The sequence below is a fragment of the Heliconius melpomene genome, chromosome 17 (assembly GCF_056956725.1).
Source record: "Heliconius melpomene rosina isolate 202511_hmr_F chromosome 17, ASM5695672v1, whole genome shotgun sequence".
Lineage (NCBI taxonomy): Eukaryota > Metazoa > Arthropoda > Insecta > Lepidoptera > Nymphalidae > Heliconius > Heliconius melpomene.
The window spans coordinates 9,648,026-9,671,844 of record NC_140405.1 but is presented as its reverse complement, the minus strand read 5'-3'; the positions used below and the strand labels follow the sequence as shown (position 1 = coordinate 9,671,844).

General features: G+C 31.4%; 1 protein-coding gene across 10 annotated transcripts in view; it reads left to right on the top strand.

The window, feature by feature from the left end:
* The window catches only part of Prosap (SH3 and multiple ankyrin repeat domains prosap), a 145,022-nt gene that overhangs the window by 58,704 nt on the left and 62,499 nt on the right, over positions 1-23,819 (top strand). For 8 of the 10 annotated variants that reach the window (XM_085201266.1, XM_085201265.1, XM_085201273.1 and 5 more), the window contains 2 exons: positions 12,060-12,212; positions 18,145-18,162. In XM_085201266.1, the coding sequence (XP_085057392.1) occupies positions 12,072-12,212; positions 18,145-18,162 (159 nt within the window). In that variant the 5' untranslated portion in view covers positions 12,060-12,071. The remainder of the gene's footprint in view (positions 1-12,059; positions 12,213-18,144; positions 18,163-23,819) is intronic. The other 2 variants (XM_085201272.1, XM_085201269.1) reach the window with 1 other exon arrangement.

Genomic DNA, 23,819 nt, shown 5'->3' with positions numbered 1-23,819 from the left:
TATGTGTTACAACTTTATGATCATTTCTATATATTTTTTAAAAAAATATTTTATACTTTTACATGCTTATTTTGTTATAAAAAATCTATATTTAGTGCAGAGTGGTAAGCGATTCAAATATTTATCTTGTCTATTTTTAACTTATCCTCATAGTGGTCATTTTCTCTCCCTAATTCTTAACAACTTTTTTATACATATCTTAGACTCATGTAAATTATGATCGATAAATTACATTTTACATAATAATTAACAAATTTTCAAATCGTCAATGTAAAATATATATATTTGGCCATGTAATCGATACCGACAATTCGAACAACTAGGTTGCTCTAACGAATGATCACTCCGCCTCGATATCTAACGGCTATCTCGGGGGGCATTCGTCTAATGATACTGATCTGTAGAAATAACTCTAAGCTAACTATTGTTTAGAGGCTGACAGATGGCGAACGTAAGATAATGATGAGCATATCCGAGTGAAGAATGTGGTGTGACCTGGCTTGAGGCTTGCACTATGAAATCAAATGAAAATACAATAAAACTTATCGCTGTCTGTACACAGAAGATATTGGAGAAAATCGGTTATTAGAGACATGTATTAATGTAACAGAACCTTAAACAATGATTTTTAATATTTTGTTCTTCAAGCGGGCGAAGCCACAAGCGGGTCGCTAATTATAAATAAAATTCTAACAAAAATTTGTTATCTCAAATGTTTGCTAAGATTGTTCTTTATCAAAGTGTGTCATTTATGTGTATGTAAGTGATATCATATAAGTTTAATGTTAACTTTAAACTAAGTAAACGTAATTGTACCGATTTAGAGACATGCCATTACTCGGTAATTTGATGTACTTACTAATTGTAATTATAAAAAAACGTTCATATTAAACATTATATAGAGATAGATCAAACGTAGTGACTTATCACTCATTCTGCTCGACCTTGCAGTAGATACCGAAAATTAGGAAAAAACGCATATTGTGACAATCTGGCTTAACTGCCCATACTATAACAGAATCTATCAATATCCTAACATCCTCTTACCTAGTTGTAACTAAACTACTATATTTAAATTACTATTTTAACTATGCTAATTTGTTTAGTTTGTTTAAAATCGTTATAAATAATTGGTCCAGTATTCCAGTAGTAAAATGTACGACTGTGATACAAACCGACGTTAGAATAATTACCGCTGATTCATTTGCCAACGAGATTTAAACCGGTAACGTTCTTGACAACATAATTCCTCTATTTCTGAATAATGCTTCTAAATTCTAATATGGAGGTCGTAGTTTAGTGGAATAGGGTCCCAATTGTAAATGTGATACTTGTGGGTTTCTCCTGATAATTATATTAAATTAATTTTCATTTCCTTACTCTATCAAGCATAGGCATTGGGAATTGGAAAATATAGTATTTGGTGGAAACTCCGTCAGAGGTTTTTTCTAATATCAAGGCCATATTAGTGACGTGGCAATTGCTTTCTATTTAAAACAATATCTATTTCTAGTGTGGTAGTTCAAATTTGAAATTATCTTCAAATGGGCTGAAAAATAATAATTAAATTATTTTTCAAAAGGTACTTCTCTACCTATCCAAATAATATGGAAAATAGACGAACGAAGATTTAAAATTTATTCGAATTCGAAAGGGAAAAAACTTAATGTACATAGAAACTAGTATTGCAGTGAATGTCATTGTACTTCATTTAATTGGCCCACACACTTTACTCGCTAAATATTCATATAATGCTAATTTCTAATTATTATTTTTTTTCACTTATAAATAGAAAGCCAGTTTGTCGACAAGAAATTAATGAAGTATTTGGTTATTTTAATTGTTTTAAATGCACGTTGTGTCACAACTCGAATAGGTATAGGTATGCAGGGAACCTAATGTCAAGAATACATCGTTTCCTACGCAAAGCCTAATTTTCCAGAATATTTGCGTGGAGTGCGAGAGCAAGAAAATGAAAATATAATTCCTTCCCCCAAGTGAGAATCGAATCCACAACCGCCGCGCTTACAGTCCGATGGCCCCTTTTTGGTTTATTTGATTATTTTAAATTTTGTATGTATTAATCTAGATCTGCTCTCATAAATATAACACTAAACATTAATACATTAGAAACACAACAAAGAAAGTTAATCTAAAGAGAAAAGTGAATACATTATTTATTTTAATTTTAATTAAGTATGTTTACTATCTATTCCTATACGCTTTCTGAACTGAAACCTTAATAATTTGAAACAAATATTATTATCTGTTGTCACTTTCTTAAGATGTCGGTGAATCTTTTCTTATTTTTATCTGTACTGTCTGTGAGATACGTTATTTAAGACATGAGATTTCTTACTTAAGCCGAATTGAGAACCTCCTTTTTTTTAAGAAGTTAAAGATTAGAATATTACACAATCGTAATTGGCTTTATATGTAGGCTGCGTATAAGGTTTTAAAGGCCTTGACACGTGTTTAAAATTTTTATGACCATAAAAAAATCGAAAATATTATACCGCTCATAAAAAGTGTTTGTTATGTATACATTTGTGGCAAAACATTATTTTGATTTTCCTTTTAAAATCACAAGTATTGTAAATATTAACTTTACATTTTAACGTCATTTTACTTTTAAGGTACCTTTAGTTGTAGTATCTTATTGGTTTTAAGGTGATACTGTAATGGTAGTATCGAATAAATTCATATTTGGCGAACTAAACACTATTTATATAGTTAACATAGAAAGCTAAGTGAACGATCACTCTTTTCCTCTGACGTCATCAATGAATTTTTAGAGCTCCATACCGGAAAAACCCGTAACCGTTGTCATCGGTGAAAAATGGCGATCTCGAGAAAAATAGTCTTCGAAGACCATTTGTAAAGGTATTGGATTTTGGTAATGATAGGAATCATGCAACTTAGAGTATATGTTGTATGTTTATATATTTATTAAAAATATCATCATATTCAACACAACATGGAAGCGTTCACTTTAAACTACAATATAATTAACTCGTTTTTAGGGCGGATATATCCTATTAGAACATGCGTCGGTCCTCCTACGCGAACCATTGATAGAGTTAGTGGGAAGAGTTGAACTATACTGTTACGAAATCACTTTTCCTTGTTTTGGTCGTGTGTTAGATACTAAAGAATTGTTTTTATTTACTTATGCTTCATGCTGTATCCCGCACATAACAGGGTAGGGAACCTGGGATCCTAGTATTAGTGGGACATTGCATGTTTAGTGGCGGAACTTAACGCCTCACTGAGCGAAAAAATAAAATATTTGTTTCCCTGAATGGAATGGCAATCGAACCTACAATCATCGTGCCTGCTTTTACATTCGCACGCTTTTGCCCCTGCGCCAGGACAGCCTCATTCTTCCAAAATTGATTGATTTTAATTAATTAAATTATTTTTGTAAAAAATATTATAAGTTGTAAGTGAAACAGAAATAAAAACAGGTATTGCGACATTTGAAAGTGATTTTAGCTTTAACATAAAAAAAATATTAAGGAATTTCTATACAAAAGATACCAACTTTTTATTTGTAATACCTACAGTTATACGGAACGATGGTTATAGAATTTATACAAAGTTTAAAGATTTTTTTATAGTTCTTTTCATTTCCTAATAATGAAAATGAAGCATTGTGATTTTTTTATACGGTCGGTAGGAATTGTCGGAGGAAATTCAGTTTACGGGTGATCTGAATTTTAATTCGATACTTTGAAACAGGGTAATTTAGACACTATTGTTTAATTAGATTCGCTCATAGAATAGCCTGATTCGTTTCTTTAGTATTCTAAGTATATCTAAAATGACAATGTTCTAGATGGTGACGGGTATTTCATTCTGCGTAAAGTAATTAACCTCACATTTTAAAGAATTTTCAATATAAAATTTTAAGAATTGTAAATTCCATCGTCGCAATCGCATCGTTGCGCAAATTAGAAAATCCCGCTCATAGTGTCAAACACTAGTTTCTCTCTGCCTACCCTGCTATAGCGTTAAACTACGAAAATTTTTTTTAACAAATAATAACAAAAAAAAAATGGAGAAAAATGACAAAAATCTTAGTCATCGCCCTAACAAATAAATGAAACGGATAGGTAACAGAGTGCGTCGAACTCTTATTGACTCGTCACGATTCAATCTTGTCGGAACTTTGGACAACGGTCTACTGATACGGTCAACAAAAAAGCTGTTAAGATAACCATAATTGGACATAATTTAGCACCATAATTTCTTTTTTGCTCTGTGTAATAGCGTAAGTAAAATTTGATGATCTTATCTAAATTGACCATTTTTATCAACGTTTTACTTATGTTTTTAATATTTTTCTCTATATTTTTTATAAATGTAGGTATCGCTTATGATTTTTGATGTACAATACATTACAAAAGTATAAAATAGAGCTTTTAGAATATCCTAAATCTTATAAAACAAAGTCGCTTTTTGTGTCTGTCTGAACTTTCTAACTCTTCTTCTTCTAAACCACCCAACGGATTTGGATGCGGTTTTCACCATTAGGTCGAGTATTTCTCAGGGAAGGTTTATATATAGTTTATTATTTGTACATTCTTATGTAAATTAACATAAATACGATAAATGTGTATAAAGTCCTACCCGCTGAGACACTTTGGCGCATGCGCTGCTTTAATGGTAAATACTACATGAAAAAAATGTACAAAAGTATTGTTCTTCTTAATAAGATCTACAAAAAAGTCCGCGATGGCATATTCGTATCTTTTAAGAATAACGTGTAGTGATCATATTTCTGTCTAAAAATAGTAATTTCAATATATTTTTTATTGTGAGGGATATTTCTCCATAATGGTATTAATCCTTATCCTTTAAAATACTTTATTAAATTTCTACGTTAAACGAAGATAAAATTTTCTTTTTAAACTATTTCGAAATTGCGAATAGTTTTAGAGAAAAACGCATTTAATTATTGACACATCACGCCGTTCACACATCAGCTGTATCGAGTCAAGTTTCACTTATCCCTTACTCTCAGCATATAAACAAGTATATTAGTTACGGTGGCCATTTAATGTAGATCAAAACTGTCTTTTCTGTTTTTCATTTTAATAAGTACTTTAGAAGTTGTTACAATATCAAAAAATCCTTGCTGCGAAACGCGCCTCGCGACGCCTGCCTGCCTTACACGCATCGGTGGTTCAGTGGTAGAATGCTCGCCTGCCACGCGGGCAGCCCGGGTTCAATTCCCGGCCGATGCATTCTATTTAATTTTCGTCACAGGCAGCCACGTAGTGCTTGCTTTTCATCAAGGACAGAATACCCTCTTCAGCATTAACCACAAGCTCGAAAAAAAAAACCCGCCTGCCTTTATAGCAACGAAGATTTAGATGCGTTTGCACGTATTGGATAATTCGAGTTGAATGTATTATTTCATGTCATTTAACTATCTAAAAATAGTAATTTAAATATATTAGTATCAAAAAGATTAGTATCAAAAAGATTAGTATCAAAAAGATTAGTATCAAAAAGATTAGTATCAAAGATATAAAATTACCGGTACCTACTAAAAAATCCTTGCTGTGTAAAACAATTGGAAAATCCTTATTGAAACTACGAAAATGCGGGTTGCATTAGGGTTTAATTAATATTCACATTATCTTAAGAACTTTGCAAACATACATTATATGAATAATCCAGTAGTAAAAGCGGGCGAAGCCGCAATAGGGTCGCTAGTTATTAATATAATACTGCATAATAGATACAGCCTAATAATTTATTATATATACTAAACCACTAAATTGGTTAAAGAAATAAGTAGAAGAGAAGCGAAATGTTATATTTTAAATTTTATTCGCAAATCAAAGAAGTCTACCAAAACTGCCTTTATTTTTGTCGCCTAGACTAGCCTATGACAACTCGATTTATTAGAAGATTCCACAAAAAGCCTTGACCTTGGGTCGAAGTAGAAACGTGATAGCGAATCGATTTGCCCACTTGTTCGAATTCACTGACAATTTTACTTTCGCGTGAAAATAATTCGGAAGTTTAACGGGACTTGTGTTATGAAAATTATGTGAAACACTATACACAATAACGATATGACTTGTCGTCGCAGGCAACTTTGTTTGCTTGGAATTTAAGACGTATGATAGGAAATTCCATTTTTTTTCAATTTCAACACTGTCCCCTACATCCCCTTAGCTACCTATAAATGACAACTTTAAAAACAATAGTTCTCTCTGAGCGTTGTCTATAAGTACACGCTATACTTATATAGATTTTATAATGAAAACATTAAAAAATCTAATTGTTTTATTCATTACCAATATTTTAAACTTTTTGATACAAGAAAATAATAGTAGGTGGAATATAATTAACATAACCATTACCTACGCTATACTCTGCCCACTGAATTACGAAATATCTATTATATATATTATAATTATTATACAGCTTCCATACACCCATAACTTCGTAAAACTTTGTTGCTTGATTGTGATAATTGGTGACATAATACATTCTAAAAACTTTTCTAATTTACTTGGGAAAGTTTTGGGTGTACAAATATGGCCTTGCTGTTATTTTTTTAGCTTCACGCTGTATACCGCACATAACAGGGTAAGCAAAGGGAACCTGGGAACCCTACTTAATTTTTCCCATTGCGTGTTGAGTGGCGGAACTCACCGCCGCGCTTTTCCTCGTTACCAGAGAGAGGAAATGAAAATATTAAATATTTAATTTTCTCGAGTAGGAATCGACAACCAGTCTAATTTACAGTCACACTTGTGTCCGTGCCCTATGACTGTTCTCTTTCGTACAATTTAATTATTACGCATTGTGGTGCTATGGACTGAGAAAGTGGAAGTTTACTTTATAATTTGTGGGAAAGTGAACTAATGTAGAATTTTTGATAGAAGGTGAAAAGAATAGAGCCTAAATAGTTTTGTATTCGTTTGCTTGTATAGATTCAAATTGAAAATATTCTTTATTCAAATAGACTTTTATAAGCAGTTTTGAATCATTGTTCGACGATATAACGACGACATATGAACAAAAAGCTACCACCGGTTCGGAAGGCAGTTCTGCTGAGAAGAGCCGACAAGAAACTCAACAGTTGCTCTTTTCAAAGTCAATGGTACAATTTAATTACTACATTAGTTGGCAGCTATCCTGCATTACATCCAATAGACATTAATTCCATACATGTTTAACATTACAAAGGAGCTATATCTAATAAGGAGTAGGAAATATATCTGACAATTAATTTTCATTTAGCCTCAAAAGAAAGAAATAGATAACGATTAAATTTTTCATTTTGTACCATCGAGTGATCCGAAAATATGATAGCTGAAACATTTCAAATATTGAGCCAATCACAATCGTAATATTCGCGGCGTGCTGTTGAATAATATTAAACCATTTTTCTGTAAACTTCTTTTATCGCTTAAAATCTAACATTTATCTCTCTTCATCTATCTCTTCTCTTTTCTTCTCTTTATCTATCTTTTGCACAATTATCTTTTACAATTTTAAAACGTAAAACCACACTTATGGAAAGAAAAATATATTATAGAAAACATATAAAAATTATAAAAAAGATATCAAAATACAAAAATTTTAAATTTTTCGCGCTATATTTTTTAATATCTTTTCTAAAAAATAACATAACATTTTCGTGAATCATCTAATGGATTTTCTGTGCTGCTAAATTGATGATATCATGGCACTTTTGCTACGTGTCCTATCTGAAACATTAGGGTATTCACTTATTATAGTCATTTATAATTGTTGATGCCTGGTAAGTGGAAATTTACACTTATGATGGAAAATATTTTTATTGTTATTAATAATTGTTGTGTTATAAGTACTTAGTTATACATTTCATTTGATAAAAAGATAAAGTATAATTATGTTACTTATAAGGAAATCTAAATAATATCTATAATAGTGGAAGGTTTTATTGAATTAAGCAAATTTATTCTATTTATTAAAATATAAAAAATATTCTATTTCTATTATATTTTTTATATTTTAATTGTCGTCTTGTGAAGTAATAAAAGGTGCTGGTTCTTTCTGCCTAACTCTAATAAATACCTTATAGGAAATAAAAATCTATAAATTATAAAATTAAGAAAATTCATTTACGAAAAAGATTATTTATTCCTTTTAATTGTCGTCTTGTTAAGGAAAACAAAGTGCACTAAATTTAAAATTCACTGTACATTTATTTATGGATTTTTTGTTGGAAAACTGCCTACAGTTTTAAATATTTCATCATATAAATATACCTAGTATACATTTTTTTTATGTAAACATATTTGATCTTTATCTATCATTTTCTATAATATGTATAATTATCAAATTCAATTAATTGATCCATTTAAAACTACACGAATAACTTGTTCTCGTACGAAAATAGATTGTTGATAAATTAATTTAAAAGGAAACTTCGTCACACCGATACCCGTATAGGTTGGGAAAATAATGGTCATATCCGTAGTAACTTTTAAGTGCTATTTATATTAATTTAGGAATACTAGACACATGAAAGCTTCACGTTGTAAAGCGTACATAACAAGGTAGGCAAAGGGGACGTGAGATCTTAGTGTTAAGACACTCCGTTCCTATTAAGACACTCCGTTCCTATTAAGACACTTCCGTTCCTCACTTTCGGCCGATTTCCAACGCCGCGCTTTGCCTTGTTACCCGAGCGGTGAAATGAAAATATTAAATATTTCATTTCCTCGAGTGGGAATCGAACTATCGCGTGTACAGTCGCACACTTGTGCCTCTGCGCCACGAATGGCCTCATATAATTATGTTACGTACAAAAATGCTTTTACTAGCTTGAGGATATGTCGTGGAAAATTTTTAATTCAAGTAGATTGTCTTGTCAATAATAGATACTTAAAATGTGAATGATTTTCATATTAATCGATGTTGATATAAAATAATATTTAGTAACTTCCTTAACTATTAATCGTGTGAATATACAATTTTATTAAGAGCAAATCTCTGTGATGAAATAGGTATGCGAATAACACTATAAAATATATAATGTGTGCTTGAGTGTTTTACAATTACATATTTATTATCTTTAAAAATATATATATTTTTTATATTATACGTGACATTTAAATATACTCATTCGTTTAAGTAGTTTATTATAGTATATTTTGACATACACAAGTGGGCGTTTTAAAAGCTTGAATATCCTTGATATGATAAAAAGGGTAACTGCATACCACGTACCGGTCCACTCTCAGTGTATACGTAAATAGTTTACGTTTTATTACAAAAAAATTCAAGGATAAATGAAGAATTTTATACAAAAATCTTATTTATAATAGAATATCTATTATTATGCTCGTAGCTGGATTGTAAAGATGAAATATTGTATATTATAATATATAGAAAAAATATATAGATATTATTATTTACATGAAGGTTGCTTATTCTAAGATATAAGACATCATATAAGAGACATATTGTTACTTTTGTAGAAAGAAGTAGAATACACTTCTCACGTTTATTAAACAGCTTGTTTGTACTTAGTCTTGTTATTCTAGGTACTACTATAATTATTCTACGATAATTATAGATGTTTAAACATGTCTTGGTTCTTATACAATAATACTAAGTTATAATAAATAAATAAATATATCTATATACTTGTATACTCTATACAATTTGATACCTAAATCACCTAAAACATAATTTGAACTAAGTATATTATTTTTTTCTTTGTATTCAATTTGAAGGTCTTCGACTATGTTAGGGCAGGATCAAAGTCATCTATATTTTACAATATTTAAATTAGACTTCTTAGGAAACCACATTTTTGCTTTTGCAAGTGAATCACGTTACGCAGGAGGAGGAGGCAATTGTAAATATTCAATAAAAATCGATTGCAGCTTCACGCTGTGTCCCACTCACACTAATAGACGTAGAGCATGGTAGGCAACGGGAACCTAGTGTTAAAACACTCTGTTCCCCATTTTTCACCGAATTCTGGCATAGTGCGTTGAGTTTTGCTGAACGATGGCATAGTGCGTTGAGTTTTGCTGAACCCACAACCAGTCCTGTACTTTTGCCTCTGCGCCACGACTGGCCCCATGTCAATTGATTGTATCGCCTATCAATATTTGATTTCGTAGTTTTCACATCGACCACCAGATGCGAGTAAGATAGTCTGTCCTTAATTGCTTGTAAGTCTTAACTCGTAACCTATCAATTTGTCATTATTACACGTATCTAAATGCGACCCAAATTGTTTAATGAACATTCATTATTTTATCTGTAACGTGACTATTATTTCATTAGCTTGTTTGCTCTAAAATTCTAGTTAAATGTTTTTTTAGCTGCACATTGTATCCCGCACGTAGCAGGGTAAGCAGAGGGAACTTGGGAACCTAGTATTAAGACATTTTTAAGACATCTTTGTCTCATTATGAGCAGGGAAATGTAAATATTAAATATCTTATTTCCTCGAGCGGGAATCGAACCCACAACCTGTCGCGTTTACAGTTGCACGCTTGTATCTCTGTACGACTTGCCTTACATGTTATTTATGATGAAGCATACTTACAACATTATTTAAGTAAACTATTAGGTTTTTGTTCTATTATTGCCTTAATAATAATCTTTACAGTTAATTGCAAAATTTATAACAAAATTACTAATCTTCTCTATACTTAAATAACATTTTCAATATAAATGCACTTCATATTTTGGTTACGTAAACAACCAAAACTCTTACTAAAATCACCGAGTACTTTCTACTGGCATAAGAAAAGGGTTTTATAAGTAACAATAGGAAAACAAGATTTGTACATTATCTCACAACGAGGTACCTACTGCTGGTGAGATAAGGCTTATGAAACATTCACTGTGCACGTATAATAGCATACGTGAGTTTACCTGGGTGTGTCGTGTTCGTTTCTTAATGGGGGGAAGTTGAAAATATATTTAGGTTTTTTTTAGTTGATCTGGTTAAGAATCTTGAATATAAATATTTTGAGGGTAGTCGTGACGCAGGGGTGAGCGTGTGATTGTAAACGCGACAGGTCGTGGGTTCATTTCTTCGCTCTGGTGTCGAGGTAAAGCCTAAGTTCCGCCATTCAACACGCAATATCTTTAGAATTCGGTGAAAAGTGTAGAGAGTTTTAACACTAGGCTTCTTCTGCTTACCCTGCTACAAGCGGGATAGATCAGCTGAAAATAAAAAATAAAAAACCAAATTTAAATACAGCAAGCTGCCATCCAATTCCAATACAATTATAATTCTTAACTTATAGAATATTATAAAATATACTTCAAAATATATATTTTACATTACGCATTTCCTAAAAAAAAACCACCAATAAGACATCTATAATATTACAACCCTATAACAGGCGCCATGTTAGCATTGCGGCGGCGCGATTGTCTCTAGAATACATAGAATAGGCGATAAGTTGGCGCCACTGAACGTTGAATTCGTAATACCAGCTTCAGAGAAGTCAGACCGGACGCGCCGCCTCACGATTTGTCGGCAACGGCAACCCTCGTGGATGCAGTACTTAAGAATGAATAGACAATAATGTATTGAATTAAAAATCGTATAATATATCTTGGTAACTTTATGACCATAGTAAGAATGTTATTGAGAATTACTGAATAGTAATGTGAGAATTCATTGCTGTGAAGTTTTATTTTTGTTTTTATTAAGTACAATTTCTTTTCTTTTGCTATTAAGAGTTAATCGGTTAATATATTTAGTATAAAGCACGGTACAAAACCCGCGGCGTGGTTTCGGCTAGAAAACGGAGATCGGAGTGTCTTGACACTAAATACTCTCTGACCTTTTTTGCGGGTAAAAAAGTGAAGTTGTTAAAAATACATATTATCTACTTTATTAATATTAACAGAAATAAAATCTTAAAAAAAACAATTTTTTTTATTATATTTTCGCTTACTTTAGATATGTCAGAATCTGTAGCTGTGGCTAACGAGATTCATTCATTCATTTGTTTCAGATTATAACCTAACTATTGTTTTAGATTATTCAAAATATTTTTCTTCCATAGATGGCTTGAGTAATGGAGGGCGAGTGTGCGGAGGAGGGCTGGCTGCTGGTGCGCGTGCACGTGCCCGAGCTGAACGTGCAGAAGAGTTTGCAGTTCGCTCGCGACCAGCTCGTGTGGGACGTCAAGCAGCAGTGCCTTGCCGCCTTGCCTAAGGTCAGTATTTAGTTAGAAAATGACTGTCTAAAAACATTAAGTAGGTAGACTTTTTTTTCCTTTGAGTACCTTCAAATGACAAGAATAAATATGGCACACAATTCTTGGTAATTCTTGGTCGTTATAATTTACCACAATGTAAAGAAAGGTAAATGGAAACTGACTTTCAACACAAAACTTTACCTTCGGTGTAAGCCTTAATTTGTTTACGCCGAAAATTACTTGAGAAGGTCTTAAATTGGAATTCCATTCATAGATTTGTTCGCTGTTCGTTGTTCTCGACTCGTTAAAATTAAAGGAGCGGTATGCAATTAACTTTGCCAAGTCTACCTTGTATCACCAGTTATATTATTACAGTTTACACTCAATTAAACATGTTTTTAATATAATTATTTGCTATTTTTAGAATAAATTATGAGCGAAAGTTAAAACTACAGATATTATTCTCATTTAAATGTAATTAGACCTACGACAAGTAGAATAAGTGCCAAGGTAAGACACTTTAATTTAATATTAAAGAGTGGTACTCGAATAAGGTAAATATAGTAAATACTGGCAACATGTACTCGTACTTTAGTAAAGTGGATCTAATATGTATATCTATCTCTATGAATATTGTAATAAATATATTTTATATGCGAATCAGTACTGAATGAATATTAAATACGTGTAGCTTCATCTGAATAATTAAAGCAACTAAGACCAGCTTAGAATAATAATAATAAAAAAGAAAAAATAATATTGATACTGACATACTTAAATTGACATTTTTACAAATATTTCTCTCATCTACACTTTTAGCCCATTTTATTTAAGCAAAAGAAGTTCTCATTATAAATTCTTTATTATACGATGGGAAAGTGAATCTCAAAGGTATAACAGAACAAAAAAGTTGTAACTGATGTTAACTGTACGTTCACACGCTCACTTTTTATCGACAGTAAAAATAAAGCTTTTGCTTTTATTGCTTAACCCAATAACTTTCAAAACCACATACGTTACTGTGCATTACTGAAAGTTTTTTTTTTTGATAAAAAATATTAAAATTATTGTGTCTTAATGGGAACATTAGGTTCCCAGGTTCTTTGCCTCTTTTACTGTAGGGAATTTTTTTTACAATCTAATTTAATAAATAAACAGCCTTTATTTTTAATTAACATAATATTAGGTAAAGCTAAATAATTTCTACAAATGACGCTAGTACCTACATGTAAATGTGATATTACGTGGTTAACACTCATCTCCTTGTTTAATTAATTAATGCGGCAAACTAGTGTATTTATATATAATAAGTTGGTTTTATATACTGGACCGTAACTACTGCAGTATTCAATTTACACTGGAATGTTTAACTAATCTACTTGAAAAGAAATATATGTATTAGGAAATATTGAAATTGGTTAAAATAACTAAATTATTTGTAATAGGTAAATAAATAATAAATAGACAAACAGCTTCATTCAAATAAAATATAAGTAGAGTCGCTGAGAGTAAATCTTCAAAGATATTTGTGTTTGTCCTGTGGACAACGACTTGCTTCTCCGTAGCGCTTCTCCATACATTTTATTATTAACAGAAAAAATTAATTATTAACAGAATAAAATAACTTACAAAAACATACATACTAATAAGTAGAAGTAGTAGATGAAATAGCTATACTTTCTTAACATTTGGTACTACACTGTTAAGCGTGAAACGTGTCTTATAATAAACAATCATTTAATAATAATAACCATATTAATTATAATAACATGTCACTCCATTCTCACCGATTTGTAAATTCTGTCATGATGTATAGGCTTTGTCACCGAACTCGCTGCCTCTAAATATTAATAATGTCATTTGCATACATTTACATTATTCACGTTCACGAGACGGTCACCTCTAATAATGAAATGTCGCTAAATTATTTTGTTTTCATTATATTTTATGATGCTAAGAATACCAGTGGATAATATTATTATTTAATGATATCATAAATTTAAATCTGATGACAATTTAATTTTGTATTATTGTTTGAATTATGAAATATAACGAATAAGTGCTATTATATCTTAGTAGCTATGTTAAGAGCCAAATTGAATTTATCTTTCTAAATTGTAGCCCGATAGAAGTTCAAGAAGTTTAAAGCTATGTCAGAAAAGTGATACAACTCTCTTTTTGTAATCTTGTTAATGCAATTTAAAGTTAACTCAAATGAACTTACATTTTTCAATCATTATTTTAAGAAAATGAACGTCTTGACAATGAAAACCGTAAAATACGATCCTTATTTGATCGGTGTCTCCAGTAAGGAATCGGAATTGCAAATTGGACCAAATCAATGGAGCGCCTCCACTGTTTGTCAAGACTCCAATAAAACTCTCGCAATCAGGCACGCTGTTAATAAAACAATAAATGAAGCGTAAAATGCGTTTTTATATTACATCTTTTCAATATACACTTACTTATAGTTATATTGAAGTAGGGCTTAGGTTAGAGCTTGCGACTGTAAACACGATAGGATATGGGTTTGATTCCCACTCAAGGAAATAAAATATTTAATATTTTAATTTCGTTACTCTGGTACCGAGTCAAAGCGCGGCGTCAAGTTCCGGTGCTTATCACGTAATGCCTCCAGAATTCGGTGAAAAATTTAGAACGGAAGTGTTGTAATAGGAACGAAGTGTTTTCTCACTAGGTTCTCAGGTTCCCTCTGCCTACCCTGCTATGTGCGTAATTCAGCGTTAAGCTAAAGTTAAAATTTGAAAAATTCAAACTAAAATGCAATATTCAATTATCCTAATGCGTACAAATGTAGGTCATAGATAAAACAGGTTAGTAGGTGATCTAAATATGCACTCAAAAACATCCAACCTGCCGGTAGTTCAGTACTTTCAATTTTTATTTGCAAAGGCTCAAAATATTTTTTGAAAGGCGACCTAATTATTATTCACCGAGCAACTTCACGTAGTAACTAATTAAAATGTGTTTTTATCGTTCAAATTTTGTGTATACTTGAAAATTAAGTTGCCTAAAAAAAACCTCTAGCTGTATGATATGAGCTTTTATGTAACAAAAAGCTTATAATTTATATCACGTAATCGCCCAATTTGCCGCCTCAGTCCTTCAAACCCTTTAAGGTACCCACTTATCTTGCTTTGTTTTGAATTCTTTATTTGTACTTGCCTAATTTCGTAATATATTTATGTAGCTATCCGCTCGCGGGTTCGCCCGCTTGATCTACATAGTTATTAATTTATTAATTTGTATTACTTTTGTTTTTTTTTAATAATATCATATTGAAAAATAAAGTTCCAAAAGACATTTCAATAATCAGTTATACTTAATTATTTTTTTAATACTTTTTTTTAATATTAATTAAAAACTGAAAACTGCAATTAAATTTTTTAATCACTACTACTAATTCTTAGATAAAAAAATCCTTTGTCCTTAAATGTATTAATTATAACTACAGGAAAATAAAAACGATAGTAAAAATAAAATAAACAAAGCGACACTGTCATAGAAATGAAAATTGCTTTATTAATATAAAAAATGTTTTATACATTTATTTCAATGAAAATTCATTTCCCAGTAGTGCTAATATCGAGCGCCGAGTGCTATTGTGAAGTTACCAATAATAGAAGATAAGGAAACTTCAATAGTATTGCAAAGTGAATGTTAAGTATGAAGAAAAAAAATGGAGAAAATTGATAAGCTAAGGAATAATGTTTTTGATACTTCAAATGGTGGTGTCGTAAGTTACTATCTGAAGCGTAGTACTTAGCAACCGCACTTTATCTTTATTATATGATATCTTCAAAAATTACGAGGATTCCTCCCGCAGAGATATCACAAAGGGAGTATAAAATGTATATAAAATGTAGTACTGTTTTATCCTTAACTCCTTGTAATGAATTATCATACTTTATATATTTTATTTTCTAGAAAATCTGTAGTGAATCTTCCATTTTGTACCGATATTTGCATAATCATTGTACAATTACACTAATCCTAAAGAAAGAATTTATTTATTGGTTATCTGTGCCGTATAAAGTTATATAAACAGATAAAAAGTGCCAGATTTATATTATCATAAAACGTACTAACAATAAAATTATAAAAAAATATTCTTACATAAAACTAAATCTATGAATAGCTCAAGGTTATTTATAGAAAAGCCAAGAGTCTCCAGGCGAGGGTCGGCCCGTTCGTCTCACGATCAATGGCCATCGACTATAAACTTGATGGAACTTGTGATTTTATCTAGGCCTATTAGAAAGACGGATGACCTAATAAGCGTAATCTCAGTCACTACTCCTATATTATTATAGCGAGACAACAACGATTACTTTGATAGATGATGCCTCGTGGCGGTATAAAGGAGCTTTGACAAAAAATGGATGATACAAAAGAATAATTATAGTATCACATAGCTTGGAACGCCATTTTATACTTAAAAAAAAAAACAATTTTTATGTATAACAAAAAATATATTTATTTATATACATTTACATAGATAATATATACAAAAATAACATCACACGCAAGAAATAAGTAAATTTGATAAAATAAGCTTAATAAGCTAAGATTAAGCTCGCGTACTTGTCCACGGTGGATGCGCCCACGCATAAGTGGGCGAGACGTTCACGTCGTCAGTCGTAAATCGCAATAAATGCTACATTAAAACATCATCTGTACGGACGTGCGGCAGTAAATATATCCATTTTGCGATGTTCACGCATATTGTTATTGTTGGATCACTAACTGCTGCTACTGCTGGCTTTAGGACAATAAGTAAAAGTTGAGGCCGTCATGGCGCAGTCTGAGCGCGATGATTGTCATATTCCTCGCTCTGGTCTTCTTCTTCTTCCTGGCATTAATCCCGGCTATTACCAGGGTGCCTTCCTACTCAACCTACTCCACTTTGCACGGCCTTTTGCGTCCAATATTCCTCGCTCTGGTAAGAAGACAAAATCCGGCGTTGAGTTCCACTAATTAAAACAAAATTTGAAAATATTTAAAAATAATACATGAATAAGTACTAAGTATGTATTTATATTTATGTAAGTAGTATTAATTTATGTATTATGTTATTTATTTTGTAATTATGCTGACTATATTTTCTATTCTCTACGTTCCAGGTTCGCTGGAAGGTTTATTTTTAGACGAACAGATATAAAATTCTTATTTTACCAATTTTTTTATATCAATTAAATACTTTTATATTAAATTTTATTAACAGCATATATTTTGAAATGTGTACAATTATGCAAATTTCAATAGTTACACAAACTATCAAAGCATATAGAACAAACTCTACCACACGGGCGTGCAACGCTCGTGCCTCTTGGGATTCCGTGTCGGAACCTCAACCTATTATTTGTTGAGGCCCCCAAGACTTCGGAAAAATCGCTGACCGTCAGTCAGTACGAACATACTCGACAATACAAACCAGTTCTCACATACCGTTACATGGAAATAATTTCTTAAACGCAGTCGCCAGTCACGCCAAACCAATCGAAAGATCTTAGGGTACTCACTCGTCGGCCGCCATTTACATACTAACAGAGACTGACGGAGTATTGAATTGAGTACTGGGTACCGCCGTTGTCAGAGCAAATGGCGGGAAATTAATAAAAGCGTCGTGCGTTTGAAAATCGAACACCCATTCGGAATGTGCAATGTTACTAGAATAATTTGTTTTTAGGTTATATTCGGTGTTTGACATATAAAAAAACTAATTTCAATTTAATGCTGTATATTACATTATATCCTAACATAATAACAGCTAATAAATAACGTATATGTATAACATCCTCATTAATTAATATCTCCATCCATAAATAACTACCCCAACTATATTATAATGAAAGTAATTTATGTAATTATAAATAATAATTAATATATGTATGTATATTGTTTTCGGTGGTGACTTCGGCATCTACAGGTGGCCACTTGGTATCGGGTATGTCATTGTTTAATATCGCATAGTCTGTGTATAAATATCCCGTGTCTATGTAACCTGCATGAATCAATCATGATTCAATTCCAATGTTTGAATCATAGGAATGTTTGGACATAAGCATGATTGCATGAAATCCCTATATACTCGTAACTTTATATATCTAGTGGAACAGAACTAACGTGTAAACAGGTTAGTTATGGCAAAAAAAACAAAAAATGCAATAGCAGAAACCTGCAGAGCAATAGAGGTATGTGTTTATACGCTTTCCTTGTACCAGATCCATATGACACATATACGTAGCGTAGAAACAAACGTACGTGTGAAAACTTTGCTCTATTATTCTGCATTTCTGCTATTTGCGACTCCTATGTGTTTTTTTTATCCAACAATATATGACCGGTTGGATTAAATGTCGCATCCATTAATAGTCGTGTCTAGAATAATTATTGCAAGATTCCGAACGGTACATGTTCTCTACATGGAATTACAATTTGTAAATAAACATTTAAAAAGTTTATTTTTATTTAATTCATCTATAAAAACTAGTGAAAGAAAATAGTTTTTACTTGATATTATATTATAATTGTTATATTATTCGTAGTTATTCGAAAACCTTAATATACAAACTAAACAACTAATTAACTAACAAAAAATTAAAAAAATATATTAAATTTAATTTGGCCATGCCAATTTTCGTCGTACGGCTATTTTAGTTTGACACAATAACATGCCATGGCTGTGCTTGACACATGCCAATTTTCATTAACTAAATTGAACCCATACAATTTAGGAGCTTTGGTAGAATACAAATGATTACGTAGATTAAAAAGATCCTATCTTATTTCCTTAAAATTAAAAAAAATGCTATTTCAGTAAAAAAACCGCAAATATTTGTGTCATTTTGCTTATTATGTAATAATGTTTAAACTGACGCTACTTCCACTCCTAGAGGTTTATTCTAGAAAACATGCGTAGATTGACTTTTTCATAACATTTATAAATGACTAAAAATATATATTTTTATAATGGAAAAGTGTACTAATCTTATATTGCAATATCATAATAATGGCAGTAGATGCATCTACTGCCATTATTATGATTAGGTACAAGTAGATTTCTATCTGCACCAAATAAACAAAGAGAAACGACAAACTTCACACCAATTTGTCAAAAATTATAAAAAAACGTTTATTATTAAACAAATATATTTATAATTAATTAAAACAAAATTATATCATTGTAAGACAAATTCAAATTAATCAAACTATCTGCAATCGCACCAATTATAAATGCATAGAACATTCCCAGTATGAAGGAAATAGCATAGTTACGAGAGATGCACAAAAACTTGCCATGCGTGCAGCCTAGCGATGGCCTAGATATAAGAATAGCACTTAAGCTAGGTGCATTAGAGTGTTCTCCTGCAGCTCCTTTTTCAGGTCAGCTTTTAGATTAGGCATTGTGCAAATGGTGCCACATATCATTGGGTCTCTTCGAAGAAATCTTTTCACATTCTGTAAGTTATGTAAGTTACGTAAGTTATTTTTTTATCCTAAATTATGTATTATATGTATTTTAGGCAAAGCCAGCATTCATTATAATTCAATTTTTAACTAACAGAAAAGGCACTGAGTCGCTAATATTAAGCTGACATGGCAATCAAAAATAAGGATAAGAAAAAAACGTGAATGATAAGACACAAATATATTTACATACTTTAAGAATACAAATTATTTATATTTCCCTAAAAGTAACTCGCTAGAATTATCTTACAAATATATACGATAAAATACAATGTTATTACAAGTGTGTTGCTGAGAAATTTCTTATATTTTATTAACTTACACCTGTCCATTATAAGCGACATGATCTCTGTGCTCTCGTGTTGTCGTGCTACTTATGGGATTCCATAAAAAGCTTCTTTTTACTCGGATAAAACCTGACGCGGTATAAATACTTGTATTTTATCCAGATTAAATATGGAGTAAACAAAGTTCCACGAGGAATATAAGCAAGAAGCTTACATATTTCCCAGGCAATTTCCATGAATTATTAGTATACAATTCTCACCGTAACTATTTAATGACAGAAAAAGTATTACGTTTAAAAGATTTTCTTAATTATGTGAAAATTTCCTGATCAATAGCTTTAACCCAATTTTTTATTCTTGACATCTTATTTTTTAATAAGGTGAAAGTACAATGTAAAAATTGTTTTCTTATTTTTATATTAAAGCTACCAAAGGATTAATATTTTTTCTAAAAAGATCCTTTTTAGTAAATAGTTACCTACTACAAATTCAATAACCACCTGCTAGATGCTAATATTGTATACATAAATAACTATACCTGCTAGTTGTTTATAACTCAATGACTTTTGCAAAGTTTCGACTAATAATATGCTCAAGTCAAACTTCAATAAGTTCTCTCCTAAGGATTTGCCCGTAATAACTTTAAAATGCTATTACGCTATCAAAAGCCAAAATCGTCGTCTTCTCTCTGCCTTTTAGATTACTATGGCCAATACAGTTTTATTTACACGTATGCCGCCTACATCCTTTACCCCTTTACCCTTTATCAATAACTAGCGGCCCGACCGCGGATTCGCCTGCGTAAACTACGTTATTATTAATTTCTGTCTCCATGACTACGTCCTAGTGACGTCTATGCAAAATTTGAGACTCCTAGCATTTGTAGTAACGAAGTTTCATACAAACTTTCGACCCCAAAAACAACCCCTTAGAAGTCGAATATTGCAAATTCCCATCTTAGCGAGCACCTACGTCCTATAAGTAACTCCTATGCAAAATTTGAGATTCCTAGCACATGTAGTTTCTGAGATATCGTGATGAGTGAGTGACCTTTCGATTTTATATATATAGACAAGTAATTTTTGTCCCAAATGGGCTTCGAACCTATAGCAGTACAGTTGATATGCCCACCACGTACAATGTGGAAGCGAATAATATACTTACCTTCACGCGTTCTTCATTGAAACACAATACTCGTTATATCTTCTTGGAAGTTGAACTTTAGCGCCGAGTTTCTGTAATCAATATGTATTGATATCGTATGTTATATTTTCCGCTTCTCACCTGTCATAGGCTATTGATACTGGACATCTCATATCATATTCATTTTCCATAGAAATTATGTATTGACCTTTATTTGTGTAGGGCTCATTTTCGTTGGTCGTTCCTTATATAGCTTTCGAGCCTTATCGATCAACGAAAACTATAACAGCATGCGATCCTTGAGCCTTTTCAGCTTCATACTGTATCCTGCATGTAGCAGAGTATGCAGAGTAAACCTATCTTCTCCGTGAACCGTTCTCCATTATCAGAACAGAGAAGTGAAAATAATTTATCGCCACGAGTGAAAATTGAACTCACAACGGTTGACTTTATAATCAGATGTTGTGCCTTTGCGCTACGACGGTGTAACATATTGTAAATATATTTAACATTTGTATATTTCATAAAAATAAATATTTTATACTCCACATTAAATCAACCCAGCCTTAAGCGTCGTGCGAACGTCGTAAAAACCTGTCATTAGCCTTTGTAATTATACTTGTACATGTGTCCCATAAACAAGATGAGATTTCAAATCAAAGATATATATTTTTTCTCTCGAGCCAAGCTGTTTATCGATTGCATAACGAGCCCGTTCTCGTACTCATTGCCAACCAGAAATACTTGCTGCAACTCCGCTCGATAAACTTTGAATCCACAACTTTACCTATATTTGGAAATGTCAAGTGTTGTAAGAAAAAAACTTGAGACTCTACAGCAATAACGAAGCGCGACCCTGATTTTGTGTGACCTAATTGATTTATGCAGATAAATTATTCTCGTGGACAAATTGTGGATTGAGGTTGGATTTTTTATTGAAGTTACTAGATATGAATAATGAATATAAATGAAGTTGAAATAATTATGCTAGATAAAACACGTCATACTTATTTATTTAGTTATTTTTGTCATACATTGCTCATCAAATTAAAATGTCCAGCAATTCCAGAAGTACCCATGAACGATTTTAGTTTTTGTTGAATTTTCAAATTTTAACATTAATTTAGACTTTGAGGCCCATAACTGTAAACACGCAGGTTGTGTGTGTTCTCTTCTTCGAAATGAAATATGTATGTAATAATTTCATTTCCTTGCTCTGGTAACGCAATGCATTCAGAATTTGGCGGGAAGTAAGGAACGAAAGTGATCTTAATGAGAACAAAGTGTATTAACACTAGATTCCCAGATTCGCTCTGCCTACCCTGCTATATGCAGGATACAGCGTAAAGTTAAAAAAAAAGATTTCGATACGTCAAAAAGTTCTAAACATTTACAATATTTAGAATTATTAATTGAGTAAAATATTAGAAAATATCTATCATATTCTTAGAAGTCTTTAAGTTACATGTTTGACCTTCTTCCCACATTTTTGTGATTGGTGATAGATTTGGCGATTATAGAGGCCACAACAGCAATTTCAATATTACTATTAAAGGAGAGTAGAAAGATAGACATTTTATTTTATTTTTTTTACTATTTTTTTAGCTTCACTCTGTATCCAGCCCAACTCTATGTTAAGAAGACATATCCGTTCTCGACTTTTTGTTTTTACTAAATAATTCGAAATATTGTGAGTGCCTCAAAACTTTTGGACCGGAAATATGAAATTGCATAACCTTTTTCTAAGTAACTTATCATTTATTAGCAAGCGCTAGTGAAGTTCCAGTATAATACACGTGGGAGGAATTTAACAGTCATATTATGAAAATGTTGCAATAAGTCACATTGTTCATTCGCTAGATATCTTTCAGTTATGTTATCTACAATTTTTTTCGTATTATAATTGCAATAAATTACTCTGATAAGAAATAAAAAATCTATGATTATAAAATATTCGATGAAGATGAAGGTTATCCAAATTTTTCCTTAAAGAAAAAACCGTAAACGTAAATTTTGTACAAACGTGATTCCCCTGATTCCACAAAAGCAATTTCAAGGAAAAAATCACAAAATTTAAGTTGCCTAATTTATACTCCTGAATCAATTAATGTTTATTAATTAATTATTCGCTACTGACTACAGCCAGATTATCTTTGAAAAGCTCCCAACATTTCCTTATAAAATGAAACAATGAGACTAATTTAGATATTTCAAAAAATATACGAAAGCATAAGCTTAATATTATTCCAAGTTCGGAGAAGAAATAATTAAGTGATATATTATAAAGGTACGTTACCTCTGCATAAATAAAAAAGATAAAATTGCATCATAGGTTAGTCAGAACAAGTTGGCGATGAGGTCACTTCCAGCCGGACTGGTTGTTTGTACATAAGATATACGATGCCTTCACAATAAATAAAAGCCGATGCTTAATATTATAGTTAAGAATATAAAAGGGACCGTCGTGGCGCAGGGGCAGAAGTGTGCGACTGTAAATGACGGTTGTAGATCCGATTCCCACTTGAGGGAATGAAATATTTAATATTTGGTTAAAAAATATATAAAAACCGTTGTTTTATTTAAATTAAACTTTTTACTTTTATAATTATTTGACTAGCATGATCCATGTTTGGCGATACATACTCAAGATATATTATAATATTGTTAACATAGCAGTAAAGATCAAAGACAACGACTAAATGTT